Consider the following 26,589-nt stretch of genomic DNA (forward strand, 5'->3'; position numbering starts at 1 on the left):
AGGTTGGATCGAATAGGTTTAAGGTGAGAGATCGAAGAAGATCGATCGATCTTAGAAAGAAGAAGAAGAAGATCGAAGAAGAAAGAGAATTGGGGATTAGGGTTTTGCGAGACGAAGAAGACGAAGAAGAAGAAGAAGAACTGGCTAAGTGTTTGGCTCGAAGAGAAATGACTCGATTTAGGGTTTTCAACACAATAGAGGTCGCATAATAGTCGCATAATTGTCGCATACTAATTTGGGTTTGGGCCTCGAAATTTTGAAGCCCAACTAATCAAACAAGTATCGTTGAGTAGTCGTAATTTTGTCGCCAATTATACTGGGTTTGGGTTTCAAAATTTCAAAGCCCAACAAATCAAAACTTGTCGGTATTTAGTCGCAATATAGACGCCTATACTAATGGGTTTGGGCCCCGAAATTTTAAAGCCTAACATATCAAACAGTTGTCGCATAATAGTCGTCGTTTTGTCGCCGATTTTAATGGGTTTGGATTTCAACGTTTAGAAGCCCAATAAAACTTATCTTAGTTGCTCATTAGTCGCATAATAATCACTTTTAAATTGATATAATTATAGATGTGAAGAAATATTTGTATATCATAAAAAAGTTCAATGATTTTATGAAACAAAATTCATTCTAATATTTATTCAAATAATTATACATATATTAACACAGTTATACATCTTCATCTTCTACTTCATCTTCGTCCAAGGACGATAAATTACATCGGAATTCGTCTTCTGGTTCAGCATCCCCGACATCGTAATCAAGGATTATTGGGTTTAAGTTGGCTACCGGAGTTTCAAGAACAAGATCTTCAATTGTAGTGAGCAAAACATCATCATCATTTTCTGTTTGCAAAAGAGTTGGATCATTGTTTTCATATTCTCCAGAAATGTTTCCCCTCGGATTGACTTTTAGAACATTGAGCCAAATGTTCTTTGGTTTCTTCGTATATGGATACGGAATATAACAAACTTGATCTGCTTGAGATCCTGTATACATATATCAAAGATAGATTATTAATAATTAAAAAAGAAACGTATTTTGGACTTAAGAATAATTACGTACCAAGAATAAATGGCTCGTATTTATTGTATTTCCTCGTAGATAGAATGTCTACAACGCCACTATGGCTTCGTCGAGTGCCTCTCCCGATCTTTGGGTCATACCACTTACACTTAAAAAGTGTGATCCTCAAATTGACGATACCCTCATACTCGAGTTCTATAATATCTGTTAAGGTACCGTAGAAATCCGCTTCATCTGATGAATCAGCGTAATTTTCACCTTTAACACAGATCCCATAGTTACATGTCTTTCGTCCAGCGCCGTGATTTTGCGTATGAAACAAATATCCTCTTGTGAAATACATTGGCCAAGTTTTAACCTTGTTCAAAGGTCCTTGCACAATCTCTTGAACCCAAGTAGGAAATGGAGAAGTAGTGTTCCAGTATGTTACCTACATAATAGATAAACAATATCAATTAGTATATATTAAATGATCACCTTTCGAATGAACCAAAATTGATGTAGACTTACATATTCTTTAACCCATAGATGATATTCTTCCGCTCTTCTCGCGTAGAGTTCTTTTTCGGGCAAGCATGGATATTTGGCAGAAAGATAATCTTCGAACATACTACATTTACAAACGAGGAAAAATTTATCAAAGTGATCTTAGTGAAAATTTACAAACAACGAGTGATTAAAAATACCTCTCAAACGGTTTAAAATAGTCACAATTTCTTAAAACATATGCATGTGCGCTTTGGTAGTCTTTCTCTAAAAGCCAATCTACATGCATTTCACCACTTGGACGGCCGACGTGCATAAATATATTAGGTACTCCAGAGACATGATATACAGGAACTTCACCTTCATTGAATCTTGTTAACCTGATCCATGTAAGTGAATTAATATCGAAGAATATCTAATCGTTAAATAATTAAATATATTTACCTTGATTTTGTTTGAATATGATCGGCAAAGTAGTGCTCTGAAAAATAAGCAATCTCGTCATTGATATATGACTCAACAATTGAACCTGCAGCATATCTTTTGTTCTTTGCTTTTCCTTTCAACTTTTTGAAAAACCTCTCGAATGGGTACATCCACCTATATTGGACTGGGCCACCCAATTCAGCTTCGTATGGGAGATGGATAGGTAAGTGTTCCATAACATCAAAAAATGATGGTGGAAAGATCTTTTCGAAGTTACAGATGATTAAAACTATGTTCTGTTTGAGAATTTGAACGCGACTTGTCTGTAAAGTTCTCGAACATAGATCTCGGAAAAATGCTCCAATTCCTAAAATATATGTGCAAGTTAAATGATTAGATTAAAAAAATGTTGGAATAAAATATAGTTAGTATATATTGTACCTGATAGTGCAAGGTGGACATTCCGGTCAAGCAGTTCAGCAAAGATAAATGGAAGTAGTCGCTCCATAAATACATGACAATCATGACTTTTCATGCCTGAAAACTTTCCATTATCCAGATCTACACAACTAGCCAAATCTGAAGAATAACCATCTGGAAATCTAATATCATATTTCACACATTGTAATAAACTCTGTTTGGCTTCTTCTGTCAATGTATACGCTGGAAATGGAGCTTTGCCACTACTATCAATATGTAAGCCTGGGCGTGAACAAAATTTCTCAATATCCAATCTTGACATGATATTATCTTTTGATTTACCCTTAACTCTCATGAGAGTGTTCATGATGTTGTCAAGAAAATTCTTCTCTGTATGCATCACATCAATATTATGTCGAAGATTGAGGTCTTTCCAGTAAGACAACTCCCACAAGATGCTTTCCTTGTGCCAATTATGTTCCTTCCCATAGCCTCGCATCTTCTTTTCATGACCGTTCCCACCAACATCCTTCGTTTTTGGTGGATTTACACTAGCCAACCTCTCGTAATAAACTTGCTCCCCTGTCAAAGACTCAGGTGGATATTCGCTAGAAGCATCTCTTCCTTTCAGAAAGTCTTTTCTGTTCCTACGGGATGGATGACCATGAGGAAGAAATCTACGGTGACAATCAAACCAGCATGTCTTCCGTCCATTGGGTAGATAAAAAGACTTTGTACTTTCCATGCAAACAGGACAAGACAATTTACCATGAGTAGTCCATCCTAATAACATGTTATACGCCGGAAAGTCGCTAATCGTCCACAGTAGTACTGCTTTTAGATTAAAATTCTGACTCAATGAAACATCGTACGCATCGACTCCAGTAGACCAGAACTCTTTTAACTCCTCAATAAGAGGTTGGAGGAAGACATCAAGACTAGCTCGAGGATGATTTGGACCAGAATTCAGAATGGTAAGAAATAAGTACTCGGTATTCATGCACATACCAGGGGGTAAATTATAAGGAGTTAGGATCACAGGCCACAACGAATGATTACGAGACATGCCAAATGGATTGAACCCATCAGTACACAACCCGAGATAAACGTTACGAGGTTCTTCGGCAAACTCGGGATGTAACCCTTGGAAATATCTCCACTCTGCTGCATCTGAAAGATGATTCATTTCTCCCTCCTTTGATTGGTGCTCAGCATGCCATCGCATTGCCGCAGCTGTCTTATGGCTCTGATACATTCTCTTCAACCGGTCCCCAATAGGTAGATACCACATACGACTATATGGTACTTTGGTTCTTCGACGGTCGTCCTTAGGCTTCCATCTTTTCGCGCCACAAAATCGACATTGATCTTCTTTTTCGTCTTCTTTCCAAGATAGCATACAATTGTTCTGACAAACATCAATCGTATGATATGGAAGTCCTAAATTGCGCATTAACTTCTCGGTTTGGTAATGTGAAGTGGTTGCCTGGTTTCCTTCTGGTAAAAAATCTGTAAACATTTCGCAAACGGAGTCCACCAACTTTTCACTCATATTATACTCCGCCTTGTTGTGCATGAGTCGAGATGCTAAGGATAATTACGACTGCCCTTCACGACAACCATCGTACAAAGGATTATTTGCATCTTCTAACAAGTCGTAGAACTTATTTGAATGGTTACGGACCGGTTCTTCCACATTCTGATAACTATCATCATGACGATAGTTATCATCATACCCCACGTTAAAATTAAATGCATCGTTCACCATATCCACATATGGATCTTCTACAATATTACCCACTTCTTCATGATTCTCACTAAAATACGTCCTATTCGTGTAACTCGTTCCTATATCCATATTCATTTCTTCTCCATGCTTATACCAAACATAATAATCAGGCATAAATCCATGACTAAACAAATGACTACTAACTCTTTTACCCGAGATGATGAGTTTTTCATTCTTGCATACACTACAAGGACAATGAAATTTACCTCGACTACTCTGTACTATTGGCTGACTATTAGCGAATGTCATGAATTGCTCAACTCCTGCAACGTATTCGGCTGACAAATTCCCCGTCACTTCATCAAATCTCTTGTACATCCAATCTCGATAGAAACCGCCAGTACCGCCATAATTGTAGTTTCCCGCCATTATACAATAAAATAACTAGTATTTTTTTTTTCTCTTTGATGTTGTTGTTGTTTTGATTTGTTGGTGAAAGAAGAGTTGCGTGAACGTTTATTATATAGGCCAATTTTTGTGACTAATTTACGACTACAACTAAATAATTAGGTGTACCTACTTACCAATGCGAAACATGTTTTCCATCTACTTTATACGACTACGGTGCGACGTTTCTACGACTACAGGACGACTAGACGACTTAGTCGGCCTGTAGTCGCCATATTAGCGACTAAATAAAATAGACGGTAGAATAGTCGTTAATTAGCGACTAAGCAACGACAACTATATCCCTTCAATAATATAATCGTCAAATAGTCGTCACTTGCCGACACTTTGCCGACTGCATACGGTAGTCGTAAAACAACGACTATGTGACTACAATTTTTCGTGTTGTCGCAGGCGAGTCGTAAATCCGTCGCCAACTAGTCGTATAATGTTACGACTACGTTTATTGTCGCTGATTGTAGTCGTCGTTTACCTGTTTTCTTGTAGTGTATGTCAATCACGTATAAAACATTCTTATTCTTAGTTAGTAACGTACGTGAAAATATAATTTGTTTTGTTGTAACAAACAAACGAAACTAACATCATAGATTTTAAGTAAACAAAGGTTCAGACTTTTTTTTTTTTTTTAATCATCCCATTACATTAATTGAAAAGAAGAGTTGCAGAACATAAAACATAAAACAAAAGAAAACATAAAAACAGAGCATAAGAAGAAAATTGTCTCATTGCATTGCATTCATCTTGACTTTTTTTGTTAAGTTTTTGTTTTTGTGTACTAGATTTATTTAATTATACATGTGTCATAATTAAAAATTTATATATGTATTAACTATATAATATTTTATTTTTGTAGGTGTGAGCTTATTTTTCTAGGATATTTGTGTTAAAAGATAGTGTTGCAACGTTAGAACACAATATTTCTATTGTTCTTTGTAATTTGGAGAAGATATTTCCACCATCCTCTTTTGATGTCATGGAACATTTGCTTATACATTTGCCACACGAACCTCGACTTGGGGAACCTGTACAATTTAGATGGATGTATCCTTTTGAACGATACATGGACCATTTAAAGAAAAAAGTGAAGAATAAGGCAAAAGTAGAAGGCTCGATTGTGGAACAATACATCAATAAAGAAATTTCTACTTTTGCTACTTATTATAGTGAAACTTTTTTTTTGTATATATTGGCTTTTTGATGATAGCATGGCTGTTGCTTGGAATAACCGGAGATGATCTAACCTCCCTTAAAGAAGAAAATTTTGCAAACTGGTTGGAAAAAAATGTAAAAACTTACTTTTAATTTAGCGGATTTTAATATTTGAATTTTCTTATTGTAATAGAGGTTATTTTATGCGTTGATAAATATGTGGTGGAGAATACTTTAAGTGAGAATTCATATCCAAAATGGTTGCAGACTCTCTCCTATGGTTCAATGACCAAAGTTACTTCTTGGCCTATGTACTTTTTCGTGGTTACATATTTCACATATATGACCATGAGAAAGACAAAAAGAATGCTAAATTTGGTTTGTGTGTGAAAAACACATTATCTTCTAAATCAAGTGGAGAACATGATTTTTACGGAGTATTGAGAGAGATTCTGGAAATTCATTATCATGGACCGGTTCATCTACACATTGTAGTGTTCAAATGTGATCGGTATGATACAACCATTGGAGAAGGTGTACGAATAAATCGTTCTGGGATAATCGATGTTAACGTTGCAAAGTCTTATGGGAAATATGACCCTTTCATTTTAGTCTCTCAGGCAGATCATGTATGCTATGTACCGTATCCACGGAAAACAAAGAAAAATGATCAACAATGGAACGCAACAGTTGTGATACAACCAAGAGGAAAAATATTGCTTAATCAAAATTTAGATTTCATAGCAATGCAACATGAAAAGCTGGTCCAAATGTCATCGTCGATTCGTTACAAGTAAAGACACTCACTGATCTTCGTGATCAAGTAGAAGATCTTGATGATAATGAAGACGAAGAAGAAGTCGGATCAGACGAAAAAGATTATGGCTCAAATATCGAATCAACAGATGAAAAATCTGACTAATTTTCTATTAAAAATTTTAAAGGTTTGTTTTTATTTAACGTTTGGTTAGAGATTTTTAATTCTTTTGTTTAAAGACTTCTTGATACATCTACAGTTTTAAGGATTTTTTTATTCTAAGGATTTTTTTTCTTTACTAAGAGGTTCATACTTTATGCTACTTTTAACAAGCCTCACGCTTGAAAGAGATGCGGCGGAGACCACCAGATATTTTGACGGCCATTAAAAATCACATTCTCTTTTATAATCTCTATACAAAGAGAGAAGAAGAATGCTTCTCTCTGCATTCTTTTATAATTACGTAACAGAGCATGTGTTTGATTAACAACTTGTGTCAAAATCATAATTACATATCTTCACAAGTTTTTTAATTAACAAAGCGATAATCAAAGCAAATATTAAAAACAAACCCAATCATATATTTTAACAAATAATACTTCAACAACAATTTTGACATTGAGGCTACATAGCAGAGATTTTGAAAGCAGTAAAAAATGAAGAAAGTTATGTAAACGACATACTATTTTTATCTTAATAAATAGAGTATAAGATAAATATTTCCTCTTAACCAATAGCCAAATCGATCCTTCAAATTTCGAGGAGGCAGCAAAAGCTTCAGCATTTCCAGTTTAACTTCATTCCATCCTTTGTTAAGATGAGATTCTTCTTTTTCGAAATACGGATTTTTCTGATCAAAATTACGTGTGGTACTAGAGATTGTCTTCTCAGTAGATTGGAAATTTTCTGCTCTAATATGTTTTAGTTCCAATACTTGTTAAAATGAACCACTTCTTCGCTATAATAGGGTTATGTTTACATCAAATTTGTGAGGATTTGTCTTGCTAATGGGTTGATCGTCTTGTAATTTGCTTTCTATTTGTCGCATTTTGTTTTGTTTGTGATTTTTCATGTATGAAAGAATTGAATTGTAGCAAGATAATGAATATATAAGATGAAAAGTTAACAAACTAATGATGAAAAAGCTAATATTTGCACTAAATATAAATTGACTCAAACCTTTTTAATTATTCCTGGATTAAAATATATTTAAAATATTTGTAAATTTATCTTAAAATCTAGATTTTAATTTAAGGTATTTAACAAGCAATTACACTTTAATTTGTTAATACGTGCAATTATTAATAAATTAATTATTTTTTGTAAATTAAGATATGGTAAACATATCCAAATATTATTCCCAAAATTGTGTTGTTCCATAAATCACTAAGCATTTGTATCTAATAAAAAATCAAATGAAATATGTATATGGAGACGGAAGATACGTATACGGACAGGTGAGAATATATTTTGATGATTTCAAGTCACAATTATAGGAAATTTGTTTTAGGAGAGAGAAACAAAGAAAAACATTTAGGCGGTGAAATACAATGTAAAAACTATTAAATTTTTTGGTTGTGACTAAATAAAATCACTGTACCGTCACCAATACCCTAAAATATCTCTTAATATATAATTGTGTCACACAAACCTCCTCCTCCTCTTACGTTTTACCCTAAGACTGTCTTACGTAAAGGTCGATCCATTACTCTCACACCGGTTTCTTTCTTCCTGATTCCGCTGTTGTTCATCTCGACGTGGAATCTATAGTCTCTCTCCTTTGTCTCTTCCACATCAACTGATTTCAAGGTTTAAATTCTATTGTTAATCTTTTGAGTTTTATAACTATGTTTAAACAAAACTTCATGATCACTTTGTGGCCTGTTCAAAAAATTGTAATTTGTTAAATTCTTAGTTTGATTTCGTTTGTGTAAAAAAATTAGTATCATACTGCTAAAAATCCAAATTAATTGATTTTACAGGTTTCTATTTTATCTCAATAAGCTGAGAATATATATCATCAATTACGAATTTTGTGAGTTATTTTATTTTATAAATTTTGTTTTGCCAACTAGAGGTGCGTCCACCACTCGTGATAGGCGGACGTTCGTATGGAAGAGTATCAAATTCTCTGCCTACTGTTTTTGAAATACCTCCTTCTCCTAATCTTGGGAATCCCCAAGAACCAAAAGATGAATCAAGTGATCAGATGGAAGAAATTCCACCTATACAAAATCATGTTCGAATTCTCCACCCATCTTGAAGGAATGGAGCTAAATGGTAATGATACTCTTAGTCTCAAACTACTTTATTTCATGAAACAGAATTGTAAATAATGAAAATACACATGTAACAGGTTCAAAAACAACACCGAAGTATTAACACGTGTTCGACAGATCATTAAAGGGTGTTTTAAAGGACCACGGTATAGTTGGAAAAAGTGCCAATTTATTACAAAGAAGCTTGGTTTGGTTTAATTGCAGTTCTCTGTAATATTTTCAGAAACGATTGTTATATTTGTACAAATTGCATACTTTGTATTATAGACATGGTTTGAGTGGGATGCTTCAATTGAGCATCTAGTGAAAACAAACTTTGAAGTACTTGCTGCTGCTCGGCTCAAAGGAATGGTTAGCCTTGCAAAGTCGAGAGGTAAACAACCTGAATGGATTCTAGCTGCACATTGGAGAGTTATGGTAGCTTATTGGAGGATTCCAAAAATTAAAGAAAAAAGCGAAAAAGCGCGTTCTTCTGGACTGTTTAATCGTGATGGTTTAAATCCACACAGTCACAGATCTGGATCACGTTCTTATCCCAAAGTTCAAGATACTTTGGTAATGCTCATATATCTTTACTTTTCATACTGTTGTGTTTTGTTTTCATAATTTTAAAGGTATGTTTATTTTTGTTTAATATTTTATATGTAGGAAGCAAACAATGAAGATTCTTCTTTCATTGCAGTGACGAAAAAACACATCAAAAAAGTTGATGGAACATATGTTGATGAAAAAGCAAGAGTAATTGCTGAAAAGTATGATGAACTTTTATAAGAACGCATGGCTCAAATGCAGCTTTCTGATGGAGAGAATTCAACAATGAATCCCCTTACCATAGAGGAGAAAAATGAAATCTATGTTCAGGTAAATTTTCTTGTCTAACATTTTTATTTTTGTAAAGATCATACTTTAATCCTATATATTTTTGGGGAAAATATCCAAAAAATCACAAATTTTTAAATTTGGGACGATTTAATCTTGAATTTCACGGAAGACAAATAAATCTTAAAGTTTTTGTTGACTCTCGAAATAAATGACAAAGTTATTGTTGACTTGCTATTTGAGTCATGTCGTTAAATAGGTTAACATAATTTTTACGGCATTAATGTCTCATTTATTTGCTCTATTAGAACAAAACGACATCGTTTATTGTAGAGACAAAACGACGTTATTTTGTCTGTTGAAACACATTTAAACTTTGTTCTTCCATTTTCTCTTCTTCCGCTTTGATTTGGGCTGAAGAACATCGTTCCCCTCGTCGCCAGATAGGATTTGAATCGGGTTGGCTTCTGATGAGATCATCCCAAGGACTCGACACTTTTAAGTTGAGCAAATGATAGAGGTGGCTGTGAAGCCGTGATGTTGGATAGATTTGAATGAATCGATGCATATCACAGAAGCTTGCGGAAGGGCTTCAAGATACCGAAACTTAGATCCTTTGGATATACGCAAGAAAATAGATTAAGGGTTTTGCTGAATATACACACCAACAAGATGATCTTCTTAGAAAATATTTTTGATTAAAAGAAAGATAGGTTCTCATAAGAGATTACATGAGCTTTTGTATGGTTCTATGATAAGTAATTGATGTAACTTGATGAACAATAGCTTAGCAGCTTCTATAATAGTTGGTATTTGTAAACTACTAAAAAAACACATTTTGTTTATGTGTTTTCTTCTTTCAACATGTCTAATTCGTTTTTTTGTTTGTTTTTTTTCGGAATTTGATAAAAATCTGATAACCAACACGTTTAAACTAAAATTGACCGACTCGAACCGAAATTAATTTCGATTTAAATCGACTAATTTTTTTGTAAACCGAATAATTCGACCTGTTTAACCCGATCATTGGCGTAATATATTATATACAAAAATAAAGTTGGATATCTAATATTTTAATATAGGTGGAGAAAATGCAGAGGTTATGCGGCGGAGAGTGGGAGTTAATTAATATGATCAACATATATTCACGAAATAATGAAAACAGCCAAGTGTTGTTTTGGGAAATGAAGCTAAAGACAAAAATGAAAGCCATGGGAACAAAGTCTATATATTATACGTATTTTTTTGGTGGTATGTAAAAGTAGAGACAACTGGAGAAAGTGGAGGATTTATGTGGCGAAGGGCAGGAACTGGTTTATAAAAGTAGTGCAAGAAAAAAACTCGTACATGATTAAGAAAAATATCCATGAATTAATAGGGAAAAAACAAATACGTGATTAGATCAAAAAATTTATTATAAGATTTGATCTGTAGATTACAGTTAATAGGGTCTCATTCTTTTGATATGATAAAAAGAAATTACAGCCTGTAATTGTTTTAGGGAAACAAGTAAAACATGAAAAAAAACATGTAGTTATGAATGAGACCTACTTTATATATTTAATCCGGATTGGTAAATAATAGAAGTTTTAAAAATTGAGCTACCCAACGAATCAGGCAATCACTCCTTAAAGTATTTTGCCATTATTTAGTTTCTTTATCATTTGGACTGTTCGGCTTTTAAACAAACTATAAATTTTGGACAGTACAGTACCCAAATATTTATAATTAGGTTGAGTTTATAATTACCCAAACATGTAATTTATAGAAATAGAGTGATAATGATATACACATGGATTAATATTCATACAAATATTTATATTTAATTTACTACACATAAATATTCTTTCATAGGTGTTGATTTCTTGTGAGAATGATCAACCTTTACAGTTTACATAATAATATAGAATTCTTCGAATTTTGATTTGTGATTATATACGATAACTAGATTTTAACCCGCATGGTATATTTTTTTATAATAAGTGAAAGTGTAATTTGCTTAGTTACTTAACATTATTATATAACCTATTGTTTTGTATTTTGTGAATGTACAAACCTTTTACATATATATATATTTATTGTATAAGTACTCTATTTTAGGATTTAATCTTTCATACGATGGGCAAAATTTTATTAGTATACATTATAATGTTAGATTTATGATTTTTTTATTTAGTATTAAAATTTGTAATTTTATATTAGTGCTGTAAAAAAAACTGATGCTGATAACATATTAAAATAAGATTTAAACTGTGTCATTATTTTGGGTTGATGATATTATAAATTTGTATTAATATCGATCCAAACCCGTTCCACCATATAACTCTTTTGAAATATTATTTTTTTATAAGTTTAAATATTAATAATGTTTTACAAAGTTTAAATATTTCAAAAATTAATACTTTTTTGCCTTTTATGTAATGACATTTTGTGTAATTCTTAGTAAAACAAAATAACTCTACAAAATTTAGTTCAACTTTTTTTAATATAGATAATGTTATAAATAAATATTTTGTTTAATCAAAATTTGTGATTGATATTACTTGGGTTTTTGGACTTCATTTAATAGCATAAATTGGGTAGTTTTGTTCACATTATTTGAAACAATAACATCAATTTAATCTATATATACATTTTTAGTAAAGATTTTGAGTTGAAAAATCATTTATCAATTTCCTAATTAAATGTTTAGTTCCTACAAATTCAATCAAACAAGATATTTTCTTTAGGACAATGACCAAATTGTTTATGAACAATTAAGATATTGCACTAATTACTTGCTTAAAAATGGATATTGCTAAGTACTACTTAAATATATTGCATATTGACTCCCTTAAAACTCTACGAAATTCGTTAATCATTATTTATTACTTACCAAAATTTGATACACAATCTTAACTAACCATATCTATAATTACTTGATTCCAAAATCATTATAGCTTTAATGAAATCTTACCAAACTTTAATCTACTCTTATCAATTTTCTAGAAAACATATCAGTTATTAAAGTTGCTTTAATTCCGTTTACCTCAAACAAACACTTAATATATCATATGATCTTACATTTGGTATAGTAAATATATTTTGAAATATACTTCATTCATACTCAAAATTCTTCCTAATATCGGTATTGTGTTATCAATCTTTACCAAGTACTATATTCTCCATCTAATTTAAAATGTAAAGTAATCTTGCATTCCAAAGATATTTTCCGATTTGAATCGCATCATCAATTCCCTCCATTCCTCATTTATAGCAATGCAGTTTCCTGTTTCACATATATCACAATTAAATTCTTAAAAGGGTTATGGCATGCCATTAAAATGTCGCCAAAATAAGATCACATTAGCTAGAATATCTTTCAAATTTTGCATGAGAATCAAAGCAAAATCTAAATACAGCAACTTATTAATTTATTATCACTTATGATCCTCAAGCATATTCCTCTTTCTGAACCATTCCAAATCATTCTGTTTCTAAAGAAGTTACGCTTAGAATCTTTGAAAATCTAGGTTTACTAGCTTGAGTCGCCTATTATAAATAAGGTTGTAATATCATTCCATTTCATCATCACCTACACAGCAAACTATCTACACATTTCACTACTTCTACATCTCTGTTTTTTAAGAAATGGCTACTACTTTCGCTTACTTGAAAGACGTGAGGCCTTACATGAACACATGGAGGGTCCAGGTTAAGATCCTCCACTCCTGGAAGCAGTACACAAGCAACACCGGTGAAACCATTGAGATGGTCATCTTTGATGAATATGTAAGATTTATTATTAGTAGCTATTTACATTTCAATATTGCATAACAACTAACATATATTGTTACTATCTTTGTCATAAGGGAAAAAAAATGCATGCTACTGTGAAGACGAAATTGGTTTCTAAGTTTGTTCACAAGCTTATTGTTGGAGAATGGATATTCATTGAGATTTTTGGTCTTACCTATGCGTATGGCCAGTTTCGTCCAACTAACCATCTTTACAAGATGGGGTTTCAGGCTTGAACTGAGGTGATGGGTTGTGAGTCTATCTCAAATTCCAACTTTTTTTCATTGGCGCCATTTTCCAAAATCCAGAGTGGTGAGCTTAACCCTCATATGTTTGTTGGTGAGTGTTCTATTTCTATATTAAATGATTGATCTATTTTCTTCTAAGTGGTTTCATCAAAGTATGAACTTATTAATGTTTTTGACCAGATGCTATTGGACAAATCATTACTACTGGCGAGTTGGAGGAATGAGAGGCTAACAATAAGCCGACTACAAAGATTGATTTTGAAATCAGTGATGAAATGTAATGTCTTTATCTTATTAGTTTATGTATTTTTGTTCAAATATAATTTGCTTATATCTATTCATTTGTTCTACGTACTAGGGATGAGAGAATGCAAGTTACATTGTGGGGATCATACGCTCAACAGGTTTTCAGGGTATGTCAGGAATCTGAAGGAAAGAATGTGATTTTTCTCATTCGTTTTGCCAAAATTAAGGCATGCAAGGGTAAATTCTATCAATGGTACATTAAAGTGCTTACTTTTATAATATGTGATCTATGGTAACTTAACCGTTTATAAAATTGCTGGTGTGAAAAGTTTATCCAACTCTTTTGATGCATCTCAAGTACATGTCAATCCTAACTTCCTCGAAGTTGTGGCTTTCAGTCAATCGTAAATGCATCTACTCTCAACACATGATACTTTTGTTTTGATTTTTATTATGTGTTATTGACCTACGGTTTGGCATTTGCAGACTACCAGCTGATGGTAATATTTGCATTTTTTGTGCAAGAGTCCCGACGTTTGAGATGGTTGCAGTGAAAATGATTGATTACAGTGAGTTTGCAAGGAATACCATCTCAGATCTGCTCAACTCGACTGAGGATTGTTTTTAATCAGATACTTTGTAAAGATAAAGACATTAAGACTATAATCTAATATGGTATCAACTTTATATTTGTTGGCAAAGTTAGAGTTCTGTGCACAATCTATGTAATAGATACGGATTAGGCTTGGTCTTACATCAGCTGTAGTCATGTAATAAGAAGGTTAATCATATACATGTTGGTGTTAATGGTGTTAACAACAAGGGGAAGAAGCCTAGATTATGATGTGCCACATGCAAGTCTGTTGTTACAAATGTGGCCTCTAGGTAAATATGATTTTAACACTAAATTTGCAGAGTATTTAATACATTCATCTCTTTCTTGAGAATATGTTTTTCATTTATAATCTAAGTGGTTTTGCAAAAAAAATTATATGTAAGGTACATGTTTATGCAAAGGTTATGGATAACAATGGTGGAGCCAAATTGCTACTGTTTGATTCAATTTTCTCTAAGATCATTGGCGAGTCTGCAACCTCTGTACTTTAATTGATCTGTTGATAAGGTCTGTTTAGAATATTAGTTATCTACTTTATGTAAATTGATATATATTAATCTAGATTTTAAATACTATAATACTGTCTTGCAGATGGAGGATCCAGAACACCTTCCTGATTCTGTAAAGAATCTGATTGGTAAGACATTTATGTTTCTGGTGTGGGTCGAGAAAGATAATATTTTGGATGGAAAAGGAATCTATAAGGTTTCAAAGGTGCTTTTGAAGAAAATGGACTGATAGAAGAACATTTATTAGAGAATTCTGCTAAACATGTGAACCCTGCATCAATTGTATCTGGTGATCAGGTAATGTACACATCTATATGTACATTTCTATTTCAAAATATAAATTTCCGTTATAATGGTGTCTAACTTTTTGTGGATTGGAGGTGCCACTCATGTTGGAGAATTGTAATGGTTCGCCAGACTCTACTACTCCATCTTCAAAGCGTGTTTACGCTAGAGAATTGAATGGCTCTGAAGGTTTTTCAAGTTCGAAAAAGGTGTGTATTGTACCATTAGATTTGGAAAAGTCTATATCAGAGAATGCAGAACAAAGTGTTGTCGTGGATGCAGAGGTGGCTGATTCCAAAGAAGCCATTGTCCCAATTGATATCAAGACACCAATAGTGGCAGTTGAAAAAGATAATGAAAAACCTAAGTTCGAAGATGTTGGCATGGTGAAGCAAGAATTCAAGAAGGAGAAGTCAAAGAACATGGTCGGGGTTAGGGTCAAAGTTGAGAAGAAGTAGTTCTACTTATCTCTGTCTCTTAAAAACTGCGGCTTATTGAACACTTAGTGTCACATAAGCTCTGTTTTTTAGTTGGTTTCAATGTTTTGAAGTTTAGGAATCTTTTTGTTTTTCTAAGTTCTTGGATTTCATGTTTTGGATTATGCTTCAGGTTTTTAATCATTAAATTTCTCTTTTAAAGATTCTATTAAGCTTTCATATTCGACTCTTATTAATTTATATGCATTATATATAATTCCTATATCTGTTCTAATGAAATATCTAAAGAGTCCAAATGAAGCTTACCAATTACTCTTCAACTAGATGTCTTCGACCTCCTTTATACCTTGAATGCATCATTTGAATCATTCCTGTAACAGAGTAAATAAAGATTTGTTATTGTATATTATGTTTCAGCTTTTTAATAATTATTATTCTCTTTTAAAGATTCTATTAAGCTCTCATATTCGACTCTTACTAATTTATAACCATAATATATAATTCCTATCTCTGTTCTAATGAAATATCTAAAGAGTCCAAATGAAACTTACCAATTACTCTGCAACTAGATGTCTTCGACTTCCTTCAAACCTTGAATGCATCACTTGAATGTATTCCTGTAACAGTGTAAATAAAGTTTTGTTATTGTATATTACAATCTTATAGATAGATATAGACTTCATGAATATATAACCTGTATACATTCATACCTCCAACTAATAAAATCTTATTTCGATATAGATATTTATATTTCTATAAATTGAACTATATATATAAAATAATGAAGCCGAATCTAGAACTTGCTAGATATTAGGTAACTGCCTGATTTGTAATCATTATAGAGATATAGTTCAATCGGTACACCATCATCATTTTTTTCCTAAAAGATACAATTTAAACGATCTGTTTAAACCCTCAAACGATTCGTATTTTCTTTTATTAATAAATCGGACATTCGTTGCATCTTTTGAGATATAATTCACCTTATATATATAAGCAAATTAGGTTTCATTTTTCTGTTAACCCTAAAAACTTAGCAAAATGAAGAAACATAAAAAAAACCTGCCTAGAACTTATGGAGCCTATTAAAAAAAATCATAAATTTGAATGTGAACTCGACGCAGTGGACTATAAACGTGAAAGTCCTGTGGAGATGAGATCATCCTTCAAACATTTATGGTGATGTTTCAACCATGATTTGGTTTGATGAAAAAGTTTTTATCATATGTATTAGAGTTCTTTAACATCTGTTTTTTTTTTTAAATGTGCTTATCGATTCTGTCAAATAGTTTTAAAGTGCTCTAATTTTTGTTTTTTCTTGGGCTAATTAGGAGCATCACAGAATCACTGCTACCGTTCCAAAAGGCAAGTTTACAAATTCAGGCATTTTCTCAAGGAAGGTTTTTGGTATCATATCTCTCATTTTCGTGTCATTTCCTCCACCAACAAATTCAAGTATACCGCGAACCCTCTACACATCAAGTTTAAGTGGGATACATCCGTTTGGCCTATGTCAGAATTGAAGAAATGTTCTTTCACAGACTGGATTTTCTCCATTGACCTAGAGTATTCTTCTCTAGAGAATGTCTCGGACGTTACTAGTAAGTAAAATTTTCTGTTTTATGTATTTGATTGTCTACACTGTATTAATAGATTGCAATTTTCTATGATGCATAGATGCTATTGGTGTGGTGTCAAGTGTGTCTTCTATTCAGAGGTTTCCCTATGTTTGTCGCCAGGATGAGATCGATTATGAGTCCAGATATGTTGAATTTGAACTTATGTATAATTGGTAAGTTTTTAAGTTTATAGATTTAGAATAAGTTAAGTTGCAGTCTTTATATTTTTCATAGATGAATTGATTATGTAGCATAAGTAATGTCGAATGGTATAGGGAACAAAAAGACAAGTGCCGTGCTGTTGGGAAATGCTGTGAATGGTTTGTTAAGAAATGGTATAGGGAACAAAAAATTTAAGTGCATTGCTGTTGGGAAATGCTGTGAATGGTTTGTTAACAAATGGTCTAGACGTATCTGTAGACCAACATACAACTATGAGCCAATTGTATGTGTTGTGCGCTTCTGGAGAATCTCTGAGCTTGAAGGTTAGTTTTCTAACATCTCTAGAGAATTGTAGTTTACCTTCACTTGTGTTCTGTGATCTTTAGAATTTATATTGTTATTTGTATGTTAGGTGAAAATGTCTTGATGAGTGAATTTGGTTGTTCACGTCTAGACATAGATCCAAGATTCCCTTACTTTGATCTTGCAAGTTACATGTAAGTCTTTAAAGATTTTAACATTTATGTAGTTTACAAGTAACAACAATGACTAAGTTTCTGTTGCCCTCATATTTTGTTAATACCAGCCGGAGTTTCAAAGATGATGATGATGAGGACGTGACAATGGAACAAGTTTGAGAAGCTTAGGAGAATGGAGTTTGAAGACTTACATTGAATTATTCTATCGTCCCAAATACTTATTTCTATTTTCATGTTTGTGACCTTTTGAATTGAGTAGTGTTTTTTATTTATGCTATGTTTTTAGGATTCAAACATATCTATCTCTATGCTATAACTATTTATTTGTGTTTCTCTGTCATTTGAGAAATCTGAACTTCTCAAATGCATTTGCGTTTTAATTTATTTGATATGGTAGCTAAGTTAAGTAGTGATCTGATACCTTTAGTAGTTGAGAAATAATAACATAATTGCTGACTTTGAATCATAGAGTCCAAAATAAATGGTACTCTACAAAAGGAAATTGAATATTATCATTCACGATGATATAGGGCTAATTGGTTACATAGTTTGAGTCTAATTTTTTATATTTTCATTCAAGTAAATTAAATGAAAAAATCCAAAAACATAGCAAGTTTAGATATTTTGCTCACCTAGAAAATATTATATTAACTAACAAACAGATCTTCTAAAACTTGGTATGGTCTCTATTCCATTTAATTTTAACAGTTCTATAAAATCTTGATGCATCATCTTAAATCACTTACTACTCATATCAGTCTAAAGTTACGAAATGGGAAAAAGAAAAACAGCCCTCTTTTAGATCTAAATTTACCTCCACCATCAGAGAAGAGACCACGTTTAGTTAACAGAACAATTTCTCAAAGAAAAATTACACAGTTTAATGGATCTAATGCTATTGGTGCTTTTACTAATGGTTCTATTCCTCTTAGATCAACTTTCAACAGAGTATTCAGAGATATCACTAATTTGCCAGTCAATTGTGATGATAATAATCAAACAACTACTTCTACTCAGCCTAGAGGGTCTGCAAAATCTATACCATATTCACATGGTAATATCATTTTCAACCTTAAGTGATCTATCTTTTATATTTTATCAGCTTCTACAAGACATTAAAGTCTCACAAAGTTATTTACTAAAACTCAAATTTATCTCAGGTTCATTTGAAAGATCAGGACTTACATCGTTTTCAAAGAAAACTTGCTTTAGCATCAAACAACTTCTACTTCTACTATTTCATTTTATGACCTCATCGAAATTTATTGTAGACATTATAAAAATGCTTAATTGTTGCACTCCTTATGTTGGAAAATTCAGGACAGCCAGAGAGAGGATTCAAACAAATTATGAAGAGCCGTTTCACATGCGTATTATCGCAGATCGTAAGGGTGTTGATGGCAGGACATATAGTATGCCTACCACATCAGAGGTTGAAACCTTGATCCCTGGAGATTTTCGCCATTGCATGCCTAATAGAGACATTGTTCTAGAAAATTAATAATATAGGCACCTAAAGAGGATTAACCAGATTCACATTTCCTATTTGGCTCTACAATATCCACTAATTTTTTGTTATGGTGAAGATGGTTTCAGACCTGGCATTGAGAAGTGTTATAAATCAGCCAAGAACAAGAAGAAGAGGTGTATTAGCATGAGACAATGGTTTGCATTCCGCATTCAAGAGAGAGAAGATGAGTGCCAAACTCTACTACGTACAAAGAGGTTGTTCCAGCAGTTTCTCTATGATGCTTATACTACTATTGAATCTAATAGATTAAACTATATCAAGTTTAATCAGTCTAAGATACGTTGTGAAAACTACACATCTGTAAAAGAAGCAGCTGCAGCTCGAGCAACCACTATGAAGGAAGAAGGTAACCAACTTCTGATTCCAGCTTCATTCACTGGTGGTCCTAGATATATGGTTCAAAGCTATTATGATGCGATGGCTATCTGTAAACATTATGGTTTTGTCAATCTTTTCATCACCTTTACATGTAACCCAAAGTGGCTAGAGATAACAAGATACTGCGAGAAAAGAGGTTTAAATGCTGATGACAGACCTGACATTATAGCTAGGATTTTGAAAATCAAGTTAGATTCTCTAATGAAAGATTTAACTATGAAGAAGATGCTTGGGAAGACTGTTGCGTGTAAGTATGGTTTAGTATACTATACTTAGGAGTTTTCTAAACCATCAATTTTTTTTGTACTCATTCTGATATTTTGGTGCTTGCAGCGATGTATATTGTTGAGTTTCAGAAAAGAGGCTTGCCTCATGCACACATTCTCTTATTTATGGATGCTAAGAGTAAATTACTAACATCATACGTCATTGATAAACTTATTTTTGCTTAGATTCCTGACAAAGAGAAAGAACCAAAGCTATATGAAGTTATCAAAAACTCGATGATTCACGGTCCATGTGGTTCACCAAATGTCAATTATCCATGTATGGTTGATGGAGAATGTTCTAAACTTTATCCCAGAAAACATCAATATATAACAAAGGTTGGTAGTGATGGTTATGCTATTTATAGAAGAAGAAAAACTGATGACTATGTTAAGAAGGGTGGAATTAAATGTGACAATAGGTATGTTGTGCCTTATAATAAGAAGCTTTCTCTTCTTATACATATCAATGTGGAATGGTGTAACCAGAATGGCTCCATCTTATATATTAAAGCAGATGTCGAAAGGCCTCACGTTCGCTCTCAGAATATGAACTGACGGATTTGGCCCTAAAACCCTAATTTACGCCGTCATATGTAAAACCCTAAAACCTTATGCTGAAAATACCTATAAATATATGATCCCTCCTCTCAAACACAAACATCGTAGCTTGATTTTAGTGCATAGCAATAGCAATATGGTTTATAGTTCTTTTTTGTATTTCAATCTAGGTCCTTTCTATGATGCATCTTCATCGATTTTTTCAACTCTTTTTTATGTTATGGTCACTTGGAAAGTAAGATCTTATAGATCTTTGCCAATTGGTGATGAGTTGTTTACCCAAGCTTTATAGTTTCTTCGATTACATGTTTTGGTTTTTGTAGCTGTTTGGTTTTTATATTTGTGAGAATTTACTTGATTTTGATTAGCACTTCTTTTTTGTTTCTCAGGTACAATAATAAATTTTGGGGGTGTTGGAATTGCAAACGAACTTCGAATCAAACCGAGGTATCTCTCTAATCTTTCTTGATTTTTGTGTTTTTAAAGTAAAAAATAACAATATTTGTTTGGTTTACTTTTACGTGATCATATAGTTACGATCATCATAAAAGGATTAGCCATGCAGCCGTATTTTCTTTGGTATGTTCTGTATTCTTTTACGTGTTGTAATTATTTTTGCCAAAACAGTGTTTCCCATCAGTGTTGCTGTTGCAAATATTTCATATTTGGCTCAATTTTCTTATACCTAAATTTTAATTTTGTTCAGAATGATGTGTACTATATTATGGAGTCTATGAAGATTATACACCGATTGCAAAATTGTTCGGATCGTATGAGGGAGAGTGCACAAGTCGTTATTAACCCAAAGATGTGTTTTCGAAGTTATAAAAGGATTAGACATGCGGCCATATTTTCTTTGATATGTATTGTATTCTTTTACGTGTTTAAATTATTTTGCCAAATCAGCGTTTCTCAGCGGTGTTGCTTTTGTTAATATTTCATATTTGGTTATATTTTTTATCCTAAATTTTAATTTTGTTCAGAATAATGTGTACAATATTATGGAGTCTATGAAGATTATGCACCGATTGCAACATTGTCCGGATCGTATGATAGAGAGTGCACAAATCGTTATGAACCCAAAGACGTGTTTCCGGAGTTATAATTACCCTTATCGTATAATCGATATCTCGATGTAACCCTAAATATATTGATTTACGATGTAATCTTTAAATATCTTGATTTTTGGGAATATATCAACTTTATTAATCGAGGTTAATATTTTGGATTATATTGAACATCATTAGCACACCTTGAACATCGTTAACACACATGATTATTATTCGAAGAATTGTAGTTAATATTTTGGATTATATTGATTATTAATCGAGGTTAATATTTTGGATTATATTGAATATCATTAACACATATGTTTATGATTTGAAGAATCGAATTTAATATTTTGGATTATATTGATCATCTAAGTTAATCTGTGCTATCTTGGGAATATTACTTATTTTTGACACTTCTTATATTGTGAGTTTGTTATGCTTAATTGAATATTGAAAATTTTAAAATATTTAATATTGAGTATATTACTTCTCGGGATGATATGTCTCTGAAACATGACGCCTGCTGATAAGTGATAATGATGAATTTAAATATATAATAATTTAACAAACTCACCAACACGGTAACAATCTATAATATAACTTTATATTTTGCAAGTATTCGGTATTATCTAATAATTACTTTTCCAATAAAATAAGATATATAGATAGATACTTTTAACCCCTTTTATAATTTTATATTAATTTCTATATTATTTAATGTTATCTTATATAATCTTATATCTTATATAAAGAGTATTAACATATCTTAAATAAATTAATATAGAATTTTTGTTGGAATTACTTTTTAATCATTATTAAAAATGTTAATATAGTAAACCAAACAAAAATGGGAGTTTCTATTTTAAAAATTTTAAACTTAAACGAATATTTGAATATATTGATATTAACATTTTAAAGGCATAACCATTTTGGAGTTATTATTTATTTAACTTTTCCTATTTTGTATGGAATCGAGTATCATGGTAATGGTAATTTCAATCTTTAGAAATATTAAATAATATTATACTGAATATTCTCATAAAGTTATTTGGTAATATTTATCAAATAATTTGGGTAAATTTTATTTTAGCTCGCATGATTATATGGAATAATGCGTATTGTTATATAAAAAAAAAGTAAAGATAATCTCTGACAAATATTCCGAATGTTCCTAAATAGATATAGATATTATGACATATTCGAGTATATCAGCCTAATATATAGATACGCTCTCTGACCTTTTTTGATCTGCACAACTAAAACCTAGCAAAAAACATTCGATCGGAACGTGTTTCTTAGTTTACATTTCAATTACTTTGTCAGGCGATGGGGTACAAGATTTTCGACGACGTTCGCGATTGAATTCATCCAAGACTGATTGGCTCATCCGAGTATGTGTACTAAATCTATGGCAACATAATGAACGTGGATTTGGGATGAGTTTAGAAGTAATCCTATCAGATAGCAAGGTTTGTGAATTTATGGCAACATAATATTCGTAATTATATTTTTATTACATTGTTGGATTTAGAAGTTTTCTAAATTTCTTTCGATAGCTTCTTCTCTCCAATTAAAATGCCGAAAATTCAAAGTAATAAGTTAAAATTCCTTTTGACCAAAAAAAAAAGAAGTTAAAATTCCATGATGATTTGCGCTATGATAATATTAAATCTCTCAAACGAATGTGATACAGTTAATTACGTTATTATCTACCATATATTTTACGTTATTATCTTCCATATCTTTTCAAAAATTTAGAACTTTTTTTGTTTTTTTTTGGGAAATTATCTATATTTACATGAATTATATTAGCAAAAAAAAAATGTTAATTGTCGATATAGTTTTCCTTTTATCGTTTGATTTTTAAAATATATAAATATTGAGATATAGATATTATACAATTTTAATAAATGCAAATCTTAATATAATATTATATAATCGGTTAGTTCAATACTATATATAGAGATAGTTTCATTCATTATCGATATACTCACGCATTCTTAAAATCTTCCATACTTATTGGTAGATTATTATATTGATCATGGCGTCTATTCTTTCGAATTCTTTTGTTTATCTGAGGGAGATTAATCCGGCTCTAGATCAATACAAGATTAAAGTACGTGTGGTTAGGCTTTGGAGATTGTTTAAATCTATAGAGATGGTTCTGGTGGATGGAGAGGTATTGTTGTATTTTTCCTTTTAAACTATTTGTCTTTATAATGTTCATGTTGTCTTTTGATTGTCAATTTTTCAATATTTGCATCATTAGGGAACGAGAGTTCATGCGTCCATCGAAGAGGGATTGGGTAAGAGGTTTCAGCACCAGTTTGTTAGTGGTGAAAGCAGAATTATCGATACTTTCAGTTTTGTTTATTATGACGGTGACTATAGGACGAGTCCTTTAAGTTTCAAAATAGTCTTCTATAGAACTACTACGGTGAAACCATGTGACAATTTTCCCTCTCAAGCTCCAGATAAATATTTTAAGGAATTTAATGAAATTTTGTCTGGGAGATTAGACAGGCAGATATTGATTGGTTTGTATTAGAATTCCATATTTTTACTATGATTAGTAAAGTAAAGGTTATTTTCTAATGTTTTCTTTTTTTATGTTGGTAGATGTCCTTGGACAAATCGTTGATGTGGGAAGTCTCGATAGCATTAAAGCGAAAGGCAAAGATACCGTTAAGTTGAGTTTCGAAATATAGGATTTGGGGTAATTTTCTTTTTTGTGCATTCATGTTCGCTTTATTATTTTATTAAATATTATTCTTTTAATGTTAGTTTGTTTGTATTTGAGTAAAAAGTGGCCATCGTTTCGCGTGTACTATATGGGTGATCTTGCTATAAATTTCTCTTCATATTTTAAGAATAACAATGAGCCGGTTATTGTGTGTGTCGTTAGATTTGCGTGCATCAAAGAGTGGAAAGGTAACATCTTCGATATTATAATGTATGTAGAGTTAAGTTGGAAATATTGACATCTCTTTTTTTTTTCGTAGGTGTTATCAGTATATCTAATTCATTCAATTCAACGGATATTCTATTCAATCCTCCTATTCCTGAAGTCTAAAAATTTCGACAGATGTATATGTTCTTTTCTTATTCTCTAATATATTAGTTACATGGCTTAGGTACATGTTACAAATCATAAATTTGGTTATTTGTTCTGTTTTATAGGTTATCGGCTGGAAGTGAGGATTTGATCCATGTAGACAGTGAAAATAAAACAAGCCACTCTGCGGTTACTCTATACGAGGAGTTCTTTCAACTGAATGAAAAGAAAACTGTCGAAGATATTGTGTATGCATGTGATGTATGTGTCTTATTACGTCTTTACGTTTACGCTCTATTTTAAATGATACTTAGCGTAATCTAACCTGTATTTATATTTTGTCTGAATTAGGTGTCCACGTGTGTCACTATAGCCAGAGTCTGTTTCATCGAGACTATGCCTAAATGGTACTATATTGCATGTAAAGTATGTGGTAAGAAGGTTCAGCCGTATCCACAAAGTATGTGGTAAGAAGGCTCATGGCGATGCTGGTCCTATCTGTAGTTGTGGTGTATGTGATGCTGACGCTACTGATGTTAGCTATAGGTTTGTATATGCGTTTTAGATGTTATAATAATTAAATGGTTTGTTCATTCGTAAATTTTAGCGTTGTTTATTTGTTAATAATGATGTCTCTTGATCTGTATCGATATAAGCTCATTCTACGTGCTTCTTATGGTGCTTCGCCTGAGGTTAAATTACTCTTCTTTGATGGATTGGCTCAATGTCTTATTGGTAAAACGGCTGCTGAGTTTTTTGCAGAAGTTCCAAAGGTACGTAGTAAAGTTTGAATTTTTAATATTTAAACTTTCTAAGAATTTCAATATTTGCCCACAATAAGTATAAGAAAACTTGATGAGTTTAATGTTATTCTATTTGTTTGAGGAGTCGGACCCTTCTATTTTACCCGAGGTTCTTGCTGATTTAATGGGGAAAACCATGTTATTCAAGTTATCCATTGGTACCGATAATTTGAAGAGTACGAAGGCTGCGTATGTTGTCGAGAAATTTTGGGAAAAAACGGATATGGTTGAAAAATTCGCAAAGGTTATCTTTTACTTTATGAATCTTTAAAAGTATTATTAATTAATGTTATGACTTCTGTCTTGTGATAATATTTTATGTTCATTGGATTCGTAGGAGTTGACTGTTGTGAGTGATTCTGCATGTGATATCATCAATCCGAAAATTGAGATGATTGAGTCCTCGGTTGTGGATGACAGTCCTTCTACGGATAAAAGGATCTTTGATGACGTGAAATCGAAACCGGTAACAGGAAAGAAGATGGTTACAAGAAAGAAGGCCAAAGTCGAGAAACTTACTTAATCCTCACGTTCAGTTCTCCTTTTATTTATTTTAAAAAAAATCTTGCTTAGTTTTCCTTTTTTAAAAATATTTTGCTTTGTCTTTTTAAAACTATTTCGACTTTTATAATATTTATCGTTTTATACTCTATTATTATTCTGATTTAAATTCTAGAATACATTACGGAATAACAAAGTACTCGATTATTATAATGTATATACAAATTTACAGAAACGGGAGAATTCTTATATGCATGTCTGCTTTAAGTCATTACTTTTATATGCGGACGGTCATTATTATATGCAGACGGTCATTAGCACTTTAAGTTACTTTATGATAAGATTACTGATTATAAATATTAGTTTATTCTGATTATAGATATCGTCAGTTTTCGTATATTACGATTGGACGTGAACCATCATGACTTTTGCTTCGGGAACCAACGTAACTTTATAATCGTCATCGTCAAAGAAAATAAGAAGGAAAAAAAAGGTTACCTAA

At 32.0% G+C, this 26,589-nt stretch overlaps 1 protein-coding gene and 6 pseudogenes across 7 annotated transcripts; 6 read left to right on the forward strand and 1 right to left on the reverse strand.

Annotated features, from left to right (window-relative positions):
• Positions 1 to 672: 672 nt before the first annotated feature.
• Positions 673 to 4,519, reverse strand: AT1G36470 (annotated as a pseudogene; the record flags this gene model as incomplete). Its single annotated transcript has 1 exon — positions 673 to 4,519.
• Positions 4,520 to 5,417: 898 nt separating this feature from the next.
• AT1G36480 lies at positions 5,418 to 7,226 on the forward strand (annotated as a pseudogene; the record flags this gene model as incomplete). Its single annotated transcript has 1 exon — positions 5,418 to 7,226.
• Positions 7,227 to 8,541: 1,315 nt separating this feature from the next.
• On the forward strand, positions 8,542 to 9,942 carry AT1G36485 (annotated as a pseudogene; the record flags this gene model as incomplete). The annotated part of the gene is made up of 1 exon: positions 8,542 to 9,942.
• Positions 9,943 to 13,192: 3,250 nt separating this feature from the next.
• On the forward strand, positions 13,193 to 15,701 carry AT1G36490 (annotated as a pseudogene; the record flags this gene model as incomplete). The annotated part of the gene is made up of 1 exon: positions 13,193 to 15,701.
• A 1,079-nt stretch (positions 15,702 to 16,780) lies between these two features.
• AT1G36495 lies at positions 16,781 to 18,091 on the forward strand (annotated as a pseudogene; the record flags this gene model as incomplete). Its single annotated transcript has 1 exon — positions 16,781 to 18,091.
• A 1,122-nt stretch (positions 18,092 to 19,213) lies between these two features.
• AT1G36500 lies at positions 19,214 to 20,649 on the forward strand (annotated as a pseudogene; the record flags this gene model as incomplete). Its single annotated transcript has 1 exon — positions 19,214 to 20,649.
• Positions 20,650 to 23,769: 3,120 nt separating this feature from the next.
• Positions 23,770 to 26,109, forward strand: AT1G36510 (Nucleic acid-binding proteins superfamily; the record flags this gene model as incomplete). The annotated part of the gene is made up of 9 exons (NM_103331.1): positions 23,770 to 23,907; positions 23,998 to 24,109; positions 24,348 to 24,417; positions 24,909 to 25,044; positions 25,135 to 25,209; positions 25,259 to 25,318; positions 25,440 to 25,556; positions 25,669 to 25,830; positions 25,924 to 26,109. 9 exons carry the CDS (start codon positions 23,770 to 23,772, stop codon positions 26,107 to 26,109), a joined length of 1,056 nt encoding a protein of 351 aa, NP_174868.1.
• Positions 26,110 to 26,589: the final 480 nt, after the last annotated feature.

The sequence above is a fragment of the Arabidopsis thaliana genome (genome assembly GCF_000001735.4).
Source record: "Arabidopsis thaliana chromosome 1 sequence".
In the NCBI taxonomy this organism is placed as follows: domain Eukaryota; kingdom Viridiplantae; phylum Streptophyta; class Magnoliopsida; order Brassicales; family Brassicaceae; genus Arabidopsis; species Arabidopsis thaliana.